The sequence below is a fragment of the Pipistrellus hanaki genome, assembly GCF_964339955.1.
Source record: "Pipistrellus hanaki genome assembly, chromosome: X".
Classification (NCBI taxonomy): Eukaryota; Metazoa; Chordata; class Mammalia; order Chiroptera; family Vespertilionidae; genus Pipistrellus; species Pipistrellus hanaki.
In genome coordinates this window covers 35,139,165-35,159,681 of record NC_140524.1, presented here as the reverse complement: position 1 = coordinate 35,159,681, position 20,517 = coordinate 35,139,165, and the positions used below count along the sequence as shown (strand labels likewise).

Below are 20,517 nucleotides of genomic sequence, written 5' to 3'. Positions count from 1 at the left end.
TCCCATATCTACTTGGTCTGGGCCGGGAATTGAGCCTGCAACCAAAGTTGTGCCCTTGACCAGAATCAAACCTGGGACCCTTCAGTCTGTGGGCCAATGCTCTATCCACTGAGCCAAACTGGCTAGGGCTTGATTGCTCTTCTTCTTTTTATTGCTTTTTTAAAATATATTTTTATTAATTTCAAAGAGGAACAGAGAGAGAGAGAGAAACATCAGTGACGAGAATCATTTGTTGGTTGCCTCCTGCACACCCCTACTGGGGATTGAGCCCACAACCGTGGTATGTGCCCTTGATCAGAATCAAACCTGGGACCATTCAGTCTACAGGCCAATGCTCTATCCACTAAGCCAAACCGGCTAGGGGTTGATGGCTCTTCTTTACCTACCTTTTGGGATACTGATTTCTAAAAGCTGAGGAAAACACAAAGCAGTGACTTATTGAGTAAAGATAAACTGACATCATGTTAGGAGGAACTAGCAGGATGAAAATTAAGCAACAGTTCAAGGATGTTGTCCAAACATTTTGGTTCTTATGGAACAAGAGGGAACCATGATTTGATCTTATTGGGTAAAATAAAGGCAGAGGTTAGTTAAGGTAGAAATGAATATCATTCCTCCCCTTTCAGAATTTGCAAAAGGTTAATCCAGTATCAAATTTAATTTTTTAAAAACTAATAGCTATTTAGTAAAGTGAATAAACACACTTAGCTTCATACTTGAGTGATGTTGATATTTATTGACACCAATGCAAAACAAGCTAAGACTGAACGTTGTTATTTAAACAGGAACAAATATTGGTGCAGTTTCCTTCCTGGACAGGTCATGCACTCAGATCATGAGACCTAAGATAAAACAAAGACTGGATTGTCAAGAACCAAACAAGGGTTAAATTTTACTTATTAATATAAAAATTGCTAGAGGCCAAAGGATATGTTTAAAAATATTCTTTCCACTAATATCACATAAGCAAACAAAAATCTAAAACTAATCGTAAATTTTAGGACACAGGACATAGACATGACATGACTATCTAAATTTTGCATAAGCAAACACTTGTTATAAACGTCACTGTACTTGTAGTACAATTACATACTTGTTGCTTCTACGATGCACAAAGTCAACACTTATCACCAACAATGAATGTAACTAGATCTGCACAAGACTTCAAAAAGACTCTGCTCCATTAAATTAAGAAAATTCAACTCAGGATTAACAAAATCTTTTGATTTTTAAAGCTGGCTCTCTTCTTCTTATGTCATACCTAATTAAGACCTCACTTGACATTTCCCACCTGCAAATTGCAATTCATGTCCTCTCTCTGATCTTTGTCTGACACTTTAATTTGTAGGAATTGCAAAAAAAAAAAAAAAAAATGGAATCGTACTTCCAGTCTGTACCCACAATCAGGTTCCTGCTTTGACGCAAAATACACTTCTCTGCAGTGTATCCCACCAGCACAGCGACCCCCTTTCTCTCTCTACTCCTTTGCCCGGAGGCACTTCTGGATTGCTTAATACATGCTCTCTGGCTGCCTACACAGTCAGGAGGACATGTATGGCCATTGGACTTATCACTCCTCTCCTCCTTCTTTTCTATGGCTAATACCACTTTCCTGCTTTTTTTCTATTGCTGAATCTCCAGACTTGATGCTGTCATCAGGGGGACAGAGTCGATTTCGGCTTCGAGCACCTGGTTGGTAAAGCTGCATTGCTGGACGATCCTAAAGTAAAATAAAATGTTAAAACATTGCTACTCAGTGTTTACAGGGGATTTTCAATAATAGGTTATGTATTGATATATACCAATACCAACTCATACAAGACAAAAATGTGAGGGCACTATACATGACAGTAAGTATTGGTGGTTAATTTGCTTCTAACAGCCTGCTTTCTTTCCCCTATCTCCAAAGAAAAGGAACCACTTTATAAGTATTATTTATATGCCTAGGGTAAATTTTTTATAAAGCTATTATCAAATTTTCTTCTTCTTTTTTAAATATATTTTATTGATTTCTTACAGAGAGGAAGGGAGAGGGATAGAGAGCTAGAAACATCGATCAGCTGCCTCCTGCACGCCCCCCACTGGGGATGTGCCCGCAACCAATGTACATGCCCTTGGCCAGAATCGAACCTGGGACCCTTCAGTCCACAGGCCGATGCTCTATCCACTGAGTCAAACCGGTTTGGGCGCTATTATCTAATTTTCTTAACGATTTCAAGAGGAACTGAATTAGCTAGATTTTTTTATTTTTATTTAGATAAACCACAGCCATTGCCTACCTATTCCCTATCAGTAAATTGACTTTTTAAAAAAAATATATTTTATTGATTTTGTACAGAGAGGAAAGGAGAGAGATAGAGAGTTAGAAACATCGATGAGAGAGAGTCATCAATTAGCTGCCTCTTGCACACTCCCTACTGGGGATATGCCCACAACCAAGGTACATGCCCTTGACCAGAATCGAACCCGGGACCTTTCAGTCCCCAAGCCGACGCTCTATCCATTGAGCCAAACCGATTTCGGCTGACTTTTATTTTTAAAATAATTTTATTAATTTCAGAGAGGGAGAGATAGAAACATCAGTGATGAGAGAGAATTATTGATTGGCTGCCCCTTACACACCCCACACTGGGGATCAAGTCCACAATTCGGGCATGTGCCCTGACTGGGAATCGAACCTCCTAGTTCATAGGTCGATGATCAACCACTGAGCCTTACACTATTGATTAGTTGTTTTTCCAACTTTTTATCTTGAAAAATGTTAAATCTATAGAAATGTTGTAAAACTTAAACAATGAATACTAATATCTTTCTTCTAGATTTACAATTTTAACATTTTGTCACATGTGCTTTTTCTGTCTCTAGTATGTGAACTATATACACATTGAGTAAGGATATCCTTTTACACAATACAACTGCTATTGATCAATCAAAGCATCACACTAAAAGGACACCCAGACATTATATGCTTCCTGATATGATGCATAGGAAGTACACAACACTGTTTATGAAGTGTTCTGCCAAAAATTGCAGTCTCATATATTCAGGCTTCTAAGTGAGGGCATGCTTGTTTTTGTGAATAAAATGTGGTTGGCACATAGCCACACTCATTCTTTTACATATGTCTATGCGTAAGAGCTTACTGGTTGTGACAGAGACCATATGGCCCATAAATCTAAAAATATTTATAATCTGGCCCTTTACAGAAAACATTTGCTGACCCCTGCCCTAGATATGACCATCAACTTTCAAGGAAACAAACATTAAGGAACATGTTAAGTGATACCACAGGAATGTAATTAGCCCATCTGGACCGTTAGAAGCTCTACAGAACAAACTGGTTTCTGCAACAAATAAATGAAAAATAAAAGGAGGGGATTGTTTAGATTGGAAGAGATTTAAGGGGAGATATGGAGCAAATACAATTTGTGGACCTTGTGTGGAGCCTATAAAAAAGATATAAATGAGACAATTGGGAAAATCTGAAAACTGAGCAGGTATGATGTTAAGGAATTATTATTAGTTTTTTTTAATGTGAAAAGGCTATTTGGATTATAGTTATTAAGAAAAAGACTTGATCTCTAATATTGATGAATGTAAAGAAGAAATTATACATCTTGGGTTTGCTTGAAAATAATCCAGTAGAATGGGTAGGGATGGGGTGAAGGGGAAAGGAGGTTGGCCTCTAGTTGATAATTATTGAAGCTGAGTGATGGGTACGTTGTATTATTCTGTTCTACTTTTGTGTATGTTTGAAATTTCTACAGTAAGTTAATAAAAGGACCCAAACGCCGAAACCGGTTTAGCTCAGCAGTAGAGCGTCGGTCTGTGGACTGAAAGGTCCCAGGTTCGATTGCGGTCAGGGGCATGTACCTTGGTTGCAGGCACATCCCCGGTAGGGGGTGTGCAAGAGGCAGCTGGTCAATGTTTCTCTCTCATCGATGTTTCTAGCTCTCTATCTCTCTCCCTTCCTCTCTGTAAGAAAATCAATAAAATATATTTTAAAAATAAATAAATAAAATAAAATAAATAACAGGACCCAATCAATACTGAAAAAGCTGCAGAGTTAAAGTTCCTGTAATAAAATTGTTTATAATAGAATTTCCTTTAAAAGTTCTATAATAGCCGAAACCGGTTTGGCTCAGTGGTAGCGCGTCGGTCTGCGGACTGAAGGGTCCCAGGTTCGATTCCGGTCAGGGGCATGTGCATTGGTTGCGGACACATCCCCAGTAGGGGGTGTGCAGGAGGCAGCAGGTCGATGTTTCTCTCTCATTGATGTTTCTAGTTCTTTATCCCTCTCTCCTCCTCTCTGTAAAAAATCAATAAAATATATATTTAAAAAAAATAAAATAAAAAAATAAAAGTTCTATAATAAACAATGAGCTAGCCCTTTTAGGAAAAGAAAAAATAAGTGTAACAAAAAGCAGCACCTTGTTTCTAATGCGATCTCTCTTAACCACTTCCTCTTTCTTTTCTGTTTTTTCTAAGCTGGCTAGTGATTCTGTACTTTCAGTCTTCTTTCCTTTATCCCGAAGTGCTTCTTTCTCTTTTTTAATTTCTTCTTCCTTTCTTTTAAAAGCCTTCTCTTTCTCATAGCGCTCCCTCTGCTTCCGGCGCTCTTCTTCTTGACGCTTTAGCCTCTCTCTTTCCCGAAGGATGCGCTCTTGATCGCGTTCATAATCCCGTTCCCTCTCCCGATAGTCTCTGCCACTCTCATCTTCAGGTCTGCATGAAAAGACAAATCTGAGAATGTACCCACAAAGATCTTCTGATCACAAATGCAGGAATACTCTGATTCTAACTTGGCCACTGCAATGAGGCTGCACTTTTGGAGCAGAGTAAAAAAAAATACGAGCATTTAAAAAAAAACAATAATAGCCCTAGCTGGTTTGGCTCAGTGGATAGAGCATCCACCCATGGACTGAAGGGTCCAGGGTTCAATTCCGGTCAAGGGCATGTATCTAGGTTGCAGGCTCCATCCAGGGTCTTGTTGGGGCACACGCACTTGCACGAGGCAACCAATCAATGTATTTCTCTCACATCGATGTTTCCCTCTCCCTCCCTTCCACTCTTTCTAAAAATCAATGGAAAAATACCCTTGGGTGAGGATTAACAAAAAAAGAAAAACAGTAACAAAAAACAAAAGTCATCCACCCAGATCAAGATACTAGAATATTTAAAAAACCCTCTGTCCCTGTTAAAACAGCTTATTTAATTCAGGTATAAATCAAGGATATACCAGTAAAACTAGCGTCTAGAAATACGTTGAAAACAAGTGTACTAAAGAGCCCTCATCTACTGACCTCTTAGGCTTTTCATCTTTAAATTCGGCATCACAACGTTTGGGCAATGTACAACTTTGCCCACTGGCTCTTTCATCACTCAGATTCTCTTTGTCCAATTTCTTGGCTTTCTCTCTTTTGTCCAATTCTTTTTCATCTCCCTTTTCTGGCTTCTTGAGCAACTTTAAAAAAGAACAAATTTATTTTGAAGGGTGGGGCACTGTCTTCTAAGCCTATCAAGGAAAACAATATACTAAATATTTTAAATTTTGACTACAAAAGGCCCCCTTTTCTGCAGGTACTTAAACTTTTAGGTGAACAATAGTGTATAAGAGCAGTGATGTACTAAAAGGTTGCTATTAATATGAAAGTGTTATTCACTCAAATGAAGCGGTTTAATCACTTGTGGCAATAGGATCAAGACTCCTTTGGCTTTAAATGGGTCAAGCTTTAAGTTTAAGTGAACCAATGCACACTTCCAAGTATGCCTTTTGTAGCAAAGCAGCATGTCAATACAACTTGATGGGAAAATATGCCACAAATTCAAAATGCTAGGTAGATCATTACTATTGGGAGTATTTTTATGTATTATTTGGAATGACAAATATCTTGGTCACCAAAGGAGCGATCTATTGTGAGAATAATTTTGCCTTGAGCCTGAGAGTAACTTACTTACATGATGACTTACAGTCATATTATCATTAGAGATGAATAGTGAGAATTGTTTAGCATTGGATTTAAAAATCCAAATACCTCATACAACAGCACTGTGAAGTTCCATCTCTACTAAGCAGGAACTCTGTACAATGTCATATGTGTATGAGAGGATGTAGTTCTAAAATAAAAGTGGTTCATACAGACCAAATTTCTAATAAAAGTTTTCTTTTTCATACCGTTGCTACAAATCTCTAGAATACCCTCAAAGTGTTGGATATTCAGAGAGACTCTTAGGCAAAATAGAAGACTTTCAAGTCTCAGGGTAAAGGCATCATACAGGTTACCAAGCAAAAGGCCAAGCACCAAAAATTTAAGCATGAAGTATTTCAGCACACAGTCAGCCACAGCAAATGGTGAGTTCAAACTGGACACTAAGAAGGCATTAGTGTAAAGTGAGGATACCATGTACAGGTTTCATTGGAGGTGTTCTTATTTCTCTAATGAACATCTTTGTTAGGAAGCCAAGATGTTCATTACTCTAATAAGAACATTAATGGGTGTCCCTAGCATGGATGGCTCTACATTCTGCCTTGCTGATAGTAATAGCAAGTCAAGTCACTTGTGGTATGGCAGACATTGCTACAGAGAATTAAGATGGGAACTTTCCCACGCCGTGGCCAAGCCCCTTATCAACAACAATGAGCCCTGGAGAGCCTCAGGGAACCACATAAACTGCTAAGGAGGTCAAAGGAGACTCTGCCACCTCCACAGACTGTGAGATTTTTTCCTGACTTTCTCTGAAGTACTAGTACTTCCCCAAGAAGGTCATTGGAGCAAGGGCTGTCCAAACCATGCCCTGAGAAGGGAAGCTGCAAGGCCAGGATCTTTCTACAGGTTTTCCTCTTCCTTTATGCAATGTGTTAATCAGAATCAGCTGCTCATAGATTCCCAGGGAGATGCAAGAAGTTAACATGGGAATCATGTGAGAGGGGGAAGCATGTAATGCGGGATATTATCTGTAGTACTTGCACAAGGCAGTTATGAGAGGCAGCTAAAAAAGAGAAAGAGCTATTTAGGCATGGTTGTCCTCTGGCTATGTATTATTGAAGCTTCTGGGGACAGAGCAGAGCATCAGGAAGTCATATGGGCTCCCTTTTAAAGTAGGAATTTAAAATAGCTTGCTTTCAAGAAGACTAGTCAGTCTGAAGGGGTTTTCTACAGGTATCACTACCACCACCACCAAAAGGATTTATTAACTAAGACCTGTGTGTGTGTGACATGATACTAGGTGTTCTGTATCATGTACTTAGTCCTTACATTTTTCTGATTCACAGCTTGTAACAGAAACCTGTGTACCTGAAGACAGTGGAAAACAAACAGATGAGGCAACTTCATGTATCAAATATGAAGGAAAAGCTGAACAAAAACCATAATTCATGCCAGCCAGCCCTACTTTATGAAGAATTAACAGAATAATCATCCAAAAATGGAACATTCTAAATGCTAAAAACAATACAGATCTGCCCTGAAGAAATAGCATGTAAACTACTTAGTCCTTTTAAATTATCTTAACATTTAAAAAGCATACTATTAGTATTATATAAAGATTTTAATTGGTTCACTTGCCCCTCCCCCCAACCAAAAAGGACAAAAACAAAATTGAACAACTGTATTTCCACCACACAAGATACATGCATATTTATAAAGAAGTAGATACATGCAATTTTCAGCAACATGCAGTCAGTTTAAGTTATTTTCATACCTTAATCTTTGGTTCTTCCTTTAATTTGTCCCTTTCTGGAACTCTTTCTATTTTCTTTAGCTTTTCTATATCTTTCCTTTTTCGTTTCTCTTCTTCTTTCCACTTTCTCCTCTCTTCTTCTCTTTGTCTTTTTCTTTCTATTTCTCTCCGCCTTCTTTCTTCTCTTTTCTCTTCTCTCATTCTCTAGAAAGAAAGATCAACACACACACTTCAAACAAGATAATCATCACGGAAACTTAAATCAATCCCAAAGGCATGGTGGGAACCCACTAGACTGGATCATCTTTCCTTCCTACTTTCTACCTCCTTAACCCCCTCTCCACCCCATTCAGAATGAGAATGAAGTCCAAGACTTGCTAGTATCAGTCTCCCACTGCTGCCTTGCTGTATTTCCAGAGGCTTTAAAAAAATCAAGAGAGAGTCTCCTGAACAAGCTAAGGACTCTCTGGGTTTGCGGAATGATTCCTTGGTCCAGCAACCAAAGAGAAGGAGGGGGCCAATAAGCCAAATCTTTAAAGAACGATGGTAAGAAGCAGCAGCTGTTTCTCCTAGGGCAGTGATCTGCAAACTCATTAGTCAACAGAGCCAAATATCAACAGTACAATTGAAATTTCTTTTGAAAGCCAAATTTTTAAACTTAAACTTCTTCTAATGCCACTTCTTCAAAATAGACTTGCCCAGGCCGTGGTATTTTGTGGAAGAGCCACACTCAAGGGGCCAAAGAGCTGCACGTGGCTCGAGAGCCACAGTTTGCTGACCATGGTCCTAGGGGATCCCAATGCTCTTAAAATGTTTAACAAAATGTGAACCAATGAAATAAATGTATTGAGAAAACTATAAAAACAAAGGTTTACCTGCTTGTTTTTCAGGAAGCTCAATAGTGGGGTTGTCTTTTTAGCTACATAAATGTAAAGAGATTATTAATAATACTTATCAACCCCTAGAAAGGATTCCATTTTCTGACATTCCCTGCCAACCACCCAAGGTGGGAAAAACTATGCCCCTTAAACAAAGAGTTCACAACTATATTATTGGAAAGAAATTTTTACAGTATTCCAATTCTGCAAATTTAAAATACCTTTTAAAAATTAAAGTACAAAATAAAATAACTGTTCTATAGATGGGAGTACAAATTTGTCCAATTGGGAATATATATGCATCCATTAATAAAAACCAACTTTTAGAAGAATATGTAATTCATTTTTCAGTATTCTGAACAAAGCTATCTAATCTTGTAGCTAGCTTTTGAAAACATACTTCCTTTGGATAAATTCTTCAGAGTGGACATTCTGAGTCAGTGGCTATGTTTAGTGTTGATACAGTAGTGACAGCTTACTGATCGGACCAACATCCAAGCTAGAATTTCTCAAGAGATTTTCAGTTTTGTAGAAACTACATTTTTTATATTTCTTTTTATGAATATTAGCCTATTACTAGAAAACATCAGCTGATTTACAAATGCTTACCAACATCTAAAGGTACCATGCATGAGTCTTCAAGCATTTTATACTTATATTTGTGTGGCACTAAATAGGTCCCAGACAGTTTTCCCCATCTAATCAGAGCAATTGCATAACCCTGTGACACAGGTATTGTCTTCTGCTCAGTGCAGTAAAAGTCTCAGAGAAGGTAGTGCTTTCCCCTTGACCATACAGCTATCAAGTGACAGAAGTGGAAGTCAGACTGGTCTTCTGATGAAAAAGCTGTTGACCTTAATTCCTTTTGTCCACTTACCTATTAGTTCTCTATTTTTAGCTTCTATTTCTTCCAACAGAGTCTCTGGAGTAGATGTCATTTTCTCATTATCAGCAGCATAACTTTCCAAAAATTTTCTGTATTCTGGATCTAAATAATTGTTTAAGGAAACAGAAAATATAGTAGAGTTTAAACAAGCAGGAAATGATTTTATAGGATTTTATCAAAGAAGATTAATTTTCTACTTCATGGGAGATTGAAAATAAACCTATACTCACAAGACAAACTATTTACAGCTTTATTGGTTACTCTCAGAACTCCTATTAGAGACTCCCACAAAGGGAGGATGGTGTAACTTGGGGTCAGGGAAAATGAGACAGCACAGATTATAATAGAAACTTCAGGGATGATGGTTTGCTTTTGAAAGTCACTGATCCTACTAATCCAGAGTCATACTCGTGAAAGAAATTCTATGTGTATACAGTTATAGTATATATTTATTATGCATATAGAATGTAAGCAATTCCTGTATGGGTACACCTCACTTTAAATAAACTCAACATATGAAAGTCAGATGTTCCAAAAAGACACAAAAGGGGGATGTCCTGGATGGCATGGAGGTGATGATAATTCCTGGAGTTCTTTCCTAGATGCCTCTGACATCAGACAGGGTAACACATCTGAGTTATTATACTTCTTGTATTTGGAGTTTCTATGCAGTGTGGACCATATCACTTGATCTAGTCTTCCAGGTCTGAATCTATCATATAATCAACAAGCAGCTGCATGTTGAGTCTTCTCTGTGTTCTTTATAAAATACCTATTATAGTAGTAAATAATGGAAATCAAACTAGATGGTTCTAAAATGTCAATCTGATAGAAAATATCGCAGCTAAGCCATTATCCAATATAAGTTACAGAGATCTCAAAATCTGGGTCCAGTTTACCTTATATGGCAATTATTCCAGTTTTTTAGTTCCTCTCTGTTGGCTCAGTGTAATTACCATGTGTAGTTAACTTCATGTTCAAAGCTGAGAAAATAGGACTGACCACTTTGGTTACTTCATATTAAGTTACTTGAATAAAGTTTTCCTGTAGAGCTCTCAATAATAAATCTTCCTCTTGATAAAAATGAAAACCCAAAAAATAAGTAATCACAATAGTGGTAAAAAGCCTCAAGTAGTTGTTGCACTACTCACTAGTCAACAATGTATTATTTAATGGTGGAGGAATTGAATGCCACTAGCCAGAGAGTGAAAACTCTATAGGAAACCTACCTCCATTTTAATGATTAAGCAAAGCTTTCATCAATGAATTGTATTTCATATTAACTTTATCCCATATGTTCTCTTATTTAAAGCTTGGAGTACAGTTAATTCTCACAAAGGTAATATTTTTAAAAGCATATGGCATTAGCATTACAAAACTAGAGCCATACTGTACCATCATCGATAGTCCCAACTTTAGTATCTCTTTTCTTAGTCTTCTTTTTTGCAGCTTTTTGAAAAGGAGCAAATTCTACTATTGCAGGATATTCCTGACCTGTTCAGAAAAAAAAATATCACACTTCTTATAACAAAGTGTCAAATGGCTAAAAGGCTTTTCTTCTTTTTTTTGGAGAGAGGGGCTTTGTCTGTATTTTTTATTAAAATATTTTAATGTTGACATTATTGTAGGTTTCCCCCTATTTCCCCTTTGCCTAGGCTTCCTTTGATGGCAGTCATCTGAGAAGTGACTCCAAATGGGCATCAATCACGCTGGCCCAACTAAAGTCAGCTCTACCTAAGGAGCCCCTAATGGAAAAAATGAAATGAATAACACATTCATTTAAATTCTACTTCTAAAGTGTGATATTTTGATATGTGGGAGAAATAAAATGATTTTCATTTAAAAACACATCAGAAATCTCTAGAATAAGCAAATCTATAGAGAAAAATAACATTAGGGTTGCCTAGAGCAGGGGAGAGTGGTGGGGAGAACAGGGAGTATCAGCTAATGGGTATGGGTGTTCCAAAATTAGATTACAGTGATAGATGTACAACTTTGTGAATAAAAACATTTTTAAAAAGAAAATTGTTTTTTTTTTTATTGATTTGAGAAACATCGATTTGTTGTTCCACTTATTTGTACATTCCTTGGTTGATCCTTTTTTAAAAAATACGTTTTTATTGATTTCAGAGAGAGGATGGGAGGGATAAAGAAATAGAAACATCAATGATGAGAGAATCATTGATCGGCTGCCTCCTGCATGCCCCCCTACTGGGGATCGAGCCCACAAGCTGAACATGTGCCCTGACAGGGAATTGAATGGGGACCTCCTAGTTCATAGGTCAATGCTCAACCACTGAGCCACACCAGCCAGGCATTGGTTGATTCTTGTATGTACCCTCATCAGGGATCAAATCCAATACCTTGGCATATTGGGACAATGCTCTAACCAACTGGCACTAAAAACATTTTAAAAAAATATTTATTTTTATTGATTTCAGAGAGGAAGGGAAAGGAAGAGAGATAGAAACACAAATGATGAGAGAGAATCATTGATAGGCTGCCTCCTGCATACCCCACATAGGGGATTGAGCCAGTAACCCGGACATGTGCTGTGAACAGGAATTGAATCGTGACCTCCTGATTCATAGGTGGATACTCAACCACTGAATCACACTGGCCAGGCTAAAAAACATTTTTAAAGGGTGAATTTTTGTGGTATGTTATTTAAAAAATACACCAGGGCAACAAAAGAAAAAATCGGTAAGTTGGATATCAAAATTAACTGTGCATTTAAGAACATGGTCAACATAGTAGAAAAGCAACCTATAAAACAGACAGTATTTGCAAATCATTCATCTGATAAGGAGTCAATATACAGAACATACAAAGAACTCATACAACTCAACAACAAAAAACCCACAATCCGCTAGCCCATTTGGCTCTGGATAGAGCATCAGCCTGCTGACAAAAGGGTTCCTGGTTTGATTCCAGTCAGGGGCCCATGCCCAGGTTGCAGTCTTGATCCCCAGTAGGGGGCATGCAGGAGAGAGCCAATCAATGATTCTCTCTCATCATTGATGTTTCTCCTCCCTTCCTCTCTGAAATCAATAAAAAAATATTTAAAAAACAAAGCAAAAAAACCCCAATACAATTTTTAAAAGTTCAAAGGCCTTGAACAGACATTTGTCCGAAGATGATATACAAAAGGCCAAAAAACATGAAAAGATGCTCATATGCGCAAGCATGTGAAAATGTTAAACTATTAACTCACTAATCATTAGGGAAATGCAAATCAAAACCACAATAAGCTATCACCTCACATCCATTAGAATGGTTACTATTGAAAGAAAAAAAAAAACACAGAAAATAGTGTTGGTGAAGATGTGAAAACATTAGAATTCTTGTGCTTTACTGGTGGGAATGTAATTTCTATGGAAAACAATATGGTGGCTCCTCAAAAAAATTTTTTTAAATAGAATTACCATATGACCTAACAATTCCACTTTGGGTATATATTCAAAAGAAATTAAAAGCAGAGACTTGAACAGATTATCTGTACACCCACATTCACAATAGCCAAGAGTTCAGGGAAGCATCCATGTTATATATTTTTAAGACTGAATAATATTCCATTCTATGTATATTACTACATTTTGTTTATCCATTCATCTTTCAAGGGACATTTGACGAATGGATAAAAAAAAATGTTACACACACACACACACACACACACACACACATATACACACAAACACACTAGAGGCCCAGTGCACAAAATTCATGCACTTGATGGGATCCCTCAGCCCGGCCTGTGCCCTCTCGCAGTCCAGGAGCCCTCACCAGCCATGAGCCTGGCTTCTGGCTGAGTGGCGCTCCCTCTGTGGGAGCACACTGACCACCATATACGATGGATATATAATATTTCATTGTATTTATACACTGTATAAATACAATGAAATATTATTCAGCCTTAAAAAGGAAATTCTGACATATGCTACAACATGGATAAACCACAAGAAGTCAAATACTATATGATTCCACTTGTATGAGGTATCTAGAACGGTCAACTTCATATAGAATGGTATTTGCCACAGATTGGGGGGTGAGGGACATGGGGAGTAGTTTTTTAATCAGCATAAAGTTTCAGTCTTGAAAAATGAAAAAGTTCTAAAGATTGGGTGCACAATGTAAATGTCAACACAACTGAACTGTACACTTAAAAAACGGTTAAGACTGCAAGGTTTTAAAATATCATTTATTTAAAAAAATATTTTCATTGATTTCAGAGAGGAAGGGAGAGAGAAATAGAAACATCAATGATGAGAAAGAATCATTGATCAGCTGCCTCCTGCTGTCCTCCTACTGGGGATCAAGCCCATAACCCAGGCATATACATTTGACCAGAATCGAATCTGGGACCCTTTGTTCCATAGGTTGACACTATCACTGAGCAAAACCAGCTAGGGCTACAAATTTTAGTATTGTGTATTTTACCATAATTTTTAAGAATGCAAACAAAAATAAAGGAATGACCTAATGATACATGCTATAAGGATAAACCTTGAAAACATGCTAAGTAAAAGAAGCCAGTCACAAATCCTGGTGAATGCAGAATCAGATTAGCTTAATAACTGATATATGTGAAATGTCTAAAATAGGGAAAACCATAGGTAGAATAGTGATTGCCAGGGGCGGGAGGGAAAAATGGAAGATGAATGCTAATGAGTATAGGATACTTTTTGAAGTGATAAAAACATCCTGCATTTACACAGAGGTGATGATTGCACAACGTTGTGAATATACTGAAACACTGAATTTTATGGTATGTGAGTTATATCTCAATTAAAAAAAAAACAAGTGTTGCCCTAGCCAGTTTGGCTCTGTGGACTGAAGAGTCCGAGTTCAATTCGAGTTACGGGCACATGCCCAGGTTTCAGGCTTGATCCCCAGTAGGGGGAACGTGCAGGAGGCAGCTGATAAATGATTCTCATCATTGATGTTTCTATCTCTCCCTTTTCCTTCCTTCCTCTCTGAAATCAATAAAAATATATTAAAAAACAATTTCCCTGGCAGGTGTGGCTTAGTTGGTTGAGTGTGGTCCTATGCAACAAAAGGTCACTGGTCAGGGTGCATACAGGAGGCAACTGATTTTCTTTCTCTCTCCCTCTACCTTCCTCTGTGTAAAATAAATAAAACATTTTTTTTTAAAAGTAACTACTGGAAAAAAATATACCAGGGCCCTGCTATAGAATAATGTCAATGTCACACAAGGTATAAAGATCATGTAGACATAAACCAGAATAAAATAACTAGAATTGACCAGAAGGTATCACAAAGCAGTCATGGAAGAAACATGATTTTGGAAATCTTGGTGAATGCAGAATCAGATTAGCTTAATAACTGACACATATGAAAAGGAATAGATAAACCAGACTGAAGCAGAAGGAAATTGTGAAAGATAGGCTGAAAAAAACCCCACACAAAACAAACAGAAGTGAATCCACACTATGAAGGGCCTTAACTATGAGACTAAAGAGTTAGCTTTTTCATAGTTGTTCTTAAATCACTATTTTCAGAAATATTAATTTCATAGCAATATAACAGACTGAATTATACAGAAATATAATTCAGAAAATCCTACAAGTTTAGACAGTGGTTGTCTAAGCATTAGATGACAAAGACATAAAGTATGAAAGCATTAGTAAGAATAGATGGACAAGATCAGGGAAGCTGGGAAAATGCGACAATGAAATAGATCACAAACAAAAGAAATGGAGGACAAAAAGCGAATGGATATAGAGTTCAAATCTACGCTTATAAGGTTTTTCAAGAATTTCCTAGAAAAGATCGATAAGATCTATGAGGATATGAAAAGAGATCAACTAGAATTAATAAGGAATCAACAAGAAATGATAAGGGATCAACAAGAAATAAAGAATACATTGTCTGAAATAAAAAATATTATACAGAGTCCTAAAAACAGAATGGAAGATCGAAAGAATCAAGTCAAAGATTTGGAACATAAAGAGCCAGAAGACACTCCTCCGCAGAAGCTAGAAGGCAAGAGAATCCAGAAAATTGAAGATAATGTAAGAAACCTCTGGGACAACTTCAAGCGAACCAACATCAGAATTATGGGGGTCTCAGAAGATGAGAGAGAGCAAGATATCGAAAACATACTGAAAGAAATAGTGACAAAACTTCCCCCACCTGGTGAAAGAATTAGACTTACAAGTCCAGGAAGCGCACAGAACTCCAAACAAAAGGAATCCAAAGAGGACCACACCAAGACAAATCATAATTAAAATTCCAAGAGCAAAAGACAAAGAGAGAATATTAAAAGCAGCAAGAGCAAAGAAGGTAGTTACCTATAAAGGAGCACCTATACGATTGTCAACTGATTTCTCAACAGAAACCATGCAGGCCAGACGGGAATGGCAAGAAATATTCAAGGTGATGAATAGTAAGAACCTACAGCCAAAGATAATCTATCCAGCAAAGCTATCACTCAGAATCGAAGGTCAGATAAAGAGCTTCACTAATAAAAAAAAGCTAAAGGAGTTCATCAACACCAAACCAGAATTATATGAATTGCTGAAGGGGGTTCTTTCAGAAGAGAAAGTAAATAAAGATAAAAATTATGAACAACAAATACGTAACTATCAACAAGTGAATCTAAAAACCAAGGAAATTTTTTTTAAAAATCTGATGAACAATATTAACTGTTGAATATAATAGAATCAGAGGTATGGAAGGGGAGTGAACTGACGATTCTTGGGGGAAAAGGGGAGAAGGGGATGTGGGAAGAGACTGAACATAAACTGTGCACCTATGGATGAGGACAATGGGGGGTGGGGAAAGGGCAGAGGGTGGGGTGGGAACCTGGTGGAGGAGAGCAATGGAGGGGGGGAAAAAGGGAACATTTGTAATAATATGAACAATAAAAATTTATTAAAAAAAAAAAGAATAGATGGACAAGATGTTAAAAAACAAATTCAAAAGATTCATCACTTGATGTTCCTCTCTAAAATCAATCAATAAATAAAAATTTTAAAAGTTTCATCACTTGTTTATATATAAGGTATAAAAAAGAGAGGAAAAGATTAAATACAACTCAAATTCCCAGTACAAGACACTAGGAAATCATTCCTATTTACTGGAATAGAGTTGAAGTAGAGAAGTAGCTAGTTTGTGGGGATTAATAAAATTAGACAGTGGCATTATTCCAACAAGTAATTATTGGCAGGAGATTTGACTTTGGGTAGTGGGCACACAGTGCAATATACCACATCTGAACTTGTACCACCTGAAACCTATGTGATCATGTTAACCAATGTCACTGCAATAAATTTAATAAAAAAGGAAAACAAACCAAAAACTCCCCACAAGTAACTATTGGCTTAAAGGCTTTGGGTAAATAAATGTTGGTCCTTGAAGCAAGATGAGAAGTAAATGTTTAAAACTTGTCATACAAGTTTAAAAGAGTCACTTATCCATATTACTGCTGAAACTAGTAAATAATCAAGACAACAGATATTCTAATTTCAGGGCAAAAAAAAATTGTCACAGGAGGAGAAAATAGGCAATTTCATCCAGTTATTTAAAGTACGAAATAACAGGTTAATAAAAACACCTGAGGGGTAAGAAAAGTCACATATCTATATTTATAATAGCCTTATCAAATGTGTGAAACTCTTTAAATGTTGCACATTTTATCAATCAGGATTTTAGAAAAACTATCAAGGCATTGAGAAAATACGGTGACACACACATTGTCTTAGACAAATGACAAAGGAACCTCTTGTTACCAGAACTCACCTTTATTGTCAAGGAATACATAACCATCAAAGCGATCCCTGAACAAAATAATGTCTTCTTGGTTCTTAAAGTTGATGTATGCTCTGGCATACATATGAGGATACAGACTGCAGAGAGGAAAACAATTATGTAAATGTGCTTGCAGGTATCTGGCTGAACTATAAGAATGCATATATTAAAGAGACAGGCTCAAAAATCACATAGACAACATTAGTACAATAAAATGGGATGGAAGAAACCTTTTTCATTTACCCCCTCCCTCTTAGATTTATTTTACCTAGTATCATTAGAAAAAAACTCAAAATAATCATGCTCGGGCATAGGCTGCAGATGTTCCTGAAGCTGCTCCTTGGTCAAAGTGGGAGGTAATCTCCGAATTACCACCTTCAGAAATGAATAAGTAAAATAAAATTAGTACAAATCAATTTTCTGTCATATCTATAAGAATCACTATCCCTGAAGAAAGCTGCGCTTGGAAAGAGACCACTTATAAAAATCCAGGGGAAAATAGTCCTCCAATGCTCAGAATCAAACATAATAGCAAAGCGGTTTTAAATTTTTTCTTATAAATGAGAACTGTCTGGATCAAGGAAAATATCAGCTTCGGTTAATCCGAAGCCCCGCAGTTTACTAGGTTCTCGTATTATTTTCCATCACCCATTTTTCAATAGATGCAGTGGTAAGAAATGTGCAGGCCAATGCTGGTCTTTTGTGGGTGCCACAAACACTTGATTTACCAATATTTCCCTAACACATCCTAAAACAAAACCCTTTCTCATTCAGCATTAAGAATTCAAAACTGAGGAATACCGAAAATTCCCTCATTCCAAACAGGATGAACCCGATGTGGCCCCCAGACCGTTAATCCCAATACTCCCTCAACTCGCCTCCATTAATACATATTCCATCACAAACTACGCCCACCTTTGATAACCCCTTCACTATTTAATAATCCCCTCAATTGACGTTTAAATTCCTCATTTTCTTTATTATCACACCCTTCCCATTATCATTTCACAACTCTGATCTAAAACCTTCTCGTCTAGGAATTCCCCCCCATCCCCGTCCCCGTCCCCTTCACTCCCACCCCGGGGTTTGGCCGAGAGCAGCCCCCCTCCCTTTCGGTCCAATGGATGAGACAGGGTGATGCGATTTTCACTCAGGTGAGGAAACAGAAAGGGAGACTGGGAGAAGAAGGCGACCCCATTCCCAACCATCCTCCATGGGTGGCAGACGCGTCCCGCCCTCTCACGGGCCAACGGCCAGCCAGGCACCTTGCTCAGCGCCTCTTTCTTCTCCTTGTTCCGATCCTGCTTATCTTCCCCTTTGATGCTGTCCCCCGAAGCCCCACTACTACTGCCTGTGGCCCCCGGGGGAGTCAAGAGGGTTACTCGCTTCTCCTTAGGCCTATAATCCTTCTCTTCCTTCATGGCTACGGCTGGGCTCCTCACAGTCGAAGCTCGGGGCCCGACTACCGGCACCTACGACTCCCGTTCCACTCCCGTCACAGCTCCGCCCACTCGCGTCACAGTCCCGCCCCCAACAAGCTCCCCTAGCGATAAGGCAGCTCGCCGTTCCATTGGGCCTCCTCAGGATCTCGCGAGACTTCAAGGCGTTTCGCTTCTTCCGGTGAATAGGTTTTAACACCTAGTCTTACGTTCCCGCCCGCCGAATCACCGTGTCACCCAACACCTTCTAGGTCCAGACTCCCCTAGGGCATCTCTCCACACCTTTTAGCAAATCCGCCATCTTGACTACAAAGACTCTTCCGAGGACTACAAATCCCAGCATGCAAAGCAGTTCCACGCTTCTGGCTGGGAGTTCTAGCCCTGTTTTTAAAAGTAATCCTCTAATTTTTTTTGTGTTTCTGTTTTTAATATATCTTTACTGATTTTAGAGAGGAAAAAAGAGAGAAATAGGAACATCAGTGATGGGAATTGCTTCAGGCACACCCCAAACTGGGGATCGAGCCCCCAACCCATGCTTGTGCCCTGACAGGGAATCCAACCGTGAGCTACTGGTTCATACGTTGGAGCTCAACCATTGAGCACACCGGCTGGGCGATATTCTAGTTTTGAAAGTTTAGTGTTTTGCAGATCAAAACATAGGTTCTGTGGGCTGTACTTGACTACCTGTTCCTCAGATAAAACTGATGTTATCCAGAGTTTACCTTACCGGGGAACTTGTATTTTCTATTGATTCTGAGGAGAAATAGAGGTTGCCACCCAAAATGCATCTTCTGTGATGTTGATTATTTTAAGCTGGTTATTATTAAGAAAAGAGGAAGATGCTCTAGCTGGTTTTTCTCTGGATAGAGAGTCGGCCTGCAGACTGAAGGGTCCCGGGCTTGATTCTGGTCATCGGCACAAGTGCCGGCTCCATGCCCAGTAGGGGGCATGCAGCAGGCAGCCAATAAATGATTCTCTTTCATTATTGATGTTTCTCTCTCCCTCTCCCTTCCTCTCTGAACTCAATAAAATGTATATTTTAAAAAAGAGGAAGAACCTTTCACCACACCCCTAATTGCCTAAAAGAATTTAGAAAGCTGACTTGCTTCAAGTATAAGGTGATCAGACGTCCCGCTTTTGGCGGGACCGTCCCGATTTTTAACAATTTGTCCCGCAGCCCCCGGCGTTTTTTAAAAAGTCCCCATTTTTCCCGGGACGCGGGACAAATTGTTAAAAATCGGGACTGTCTCGCCAAAAGCGGGACGTCTGCTCACCTTATCCAAGTAGGAAGTTATCATCATAGTTATTATGAACTAGTGTGAGACAGGGGGAAACCTAGCAAATTCCTCTCCGTGTTCCATTGTTAAAGATAGCCAAGCAAACAGTTATTTAGCAAACATTAAGCATCTTGTCCAGCTTGCTGATTTGCGATACAACAAGAAAAGCAACTTTATTCTCTGGCAGAGGAAATGGCATGTTATCTGGAAGCTGCGTTCTCTTGTTGGCATTCACATCTTTAAATTTTTCTTCTTCTTTTGACTGACAGATCCTGCCTCAAGTTTATTTGTGCTGTTGTATTGTCAATCAGCGAGCTAGACAAGATGCCTTAATGAGCCAATTAGTTAGAAATCATCTTTATTTCGAGCAGGTTCAGAGCAGAATACCTCTGTCAAATTCTGAACAAACACAGGAAAGAGTATTCCATTTTTATATCCTTCTCGGTCTTTGTGTAAGTTATTTTTGCAGACAACTTGTAACCCTGAGTACATATCATATCTATACAGACACCTGTAACCTTGGATACATAATTAACAAACACTTGGCATGAGAATATGGGAATTATTATCAGTATCAGCGTATCAGC

General features: G+C 38.2%; 1 protein-coding gene across 2 annotated transcripts; it reads right to left on the bottom strand.

The window, feature by feature from the left end:
* Positions 1-716: 716 nt before the first annotated feature.
* UPF3B (UPF3B regulator of nonsense mediated mRNA decay) lies at positions 717-18,963 on the bottom strand. Of its 2 annotated transcripts, XM_084870378.1 has the most exons (11): positions 18,480-18,963; positions 17,483-17,589; positions 17,206-17,312; positions 10,840-10,938; positions 9,436-9,546; positions 8,556-8,599; positions 7,702-7,884; positions 7,257-7,295; positions 5,304-5,464; positions 4,431-4,725; positions 717-1,720 (listed from the first exon to the last, which is right to left on the bottom strand). In XM_084870378.1, the coding sequence occupies exons 1-11, from the start codon at positions 18,633-18,635 to the stop codon at positions 1,571-1,573; spliced, it is 1,452 nt and encodes a 483-aa protein (XP_084726504.1). In that variant the 5' UTR covers positions 18,636-18,963; the 3' UTR covers positions 717-1,570. The 2 variants fall into 2 exon arrangements, with proteins under 2 accessions (XP_084726504.1, XP_084726505.1); XM_084870379.1 differs by lacking the exon at positions 7,257-7,295.
* Between the last annotated feature and the right edge of the window lie 1,554 nt (positions 18,964-20,517).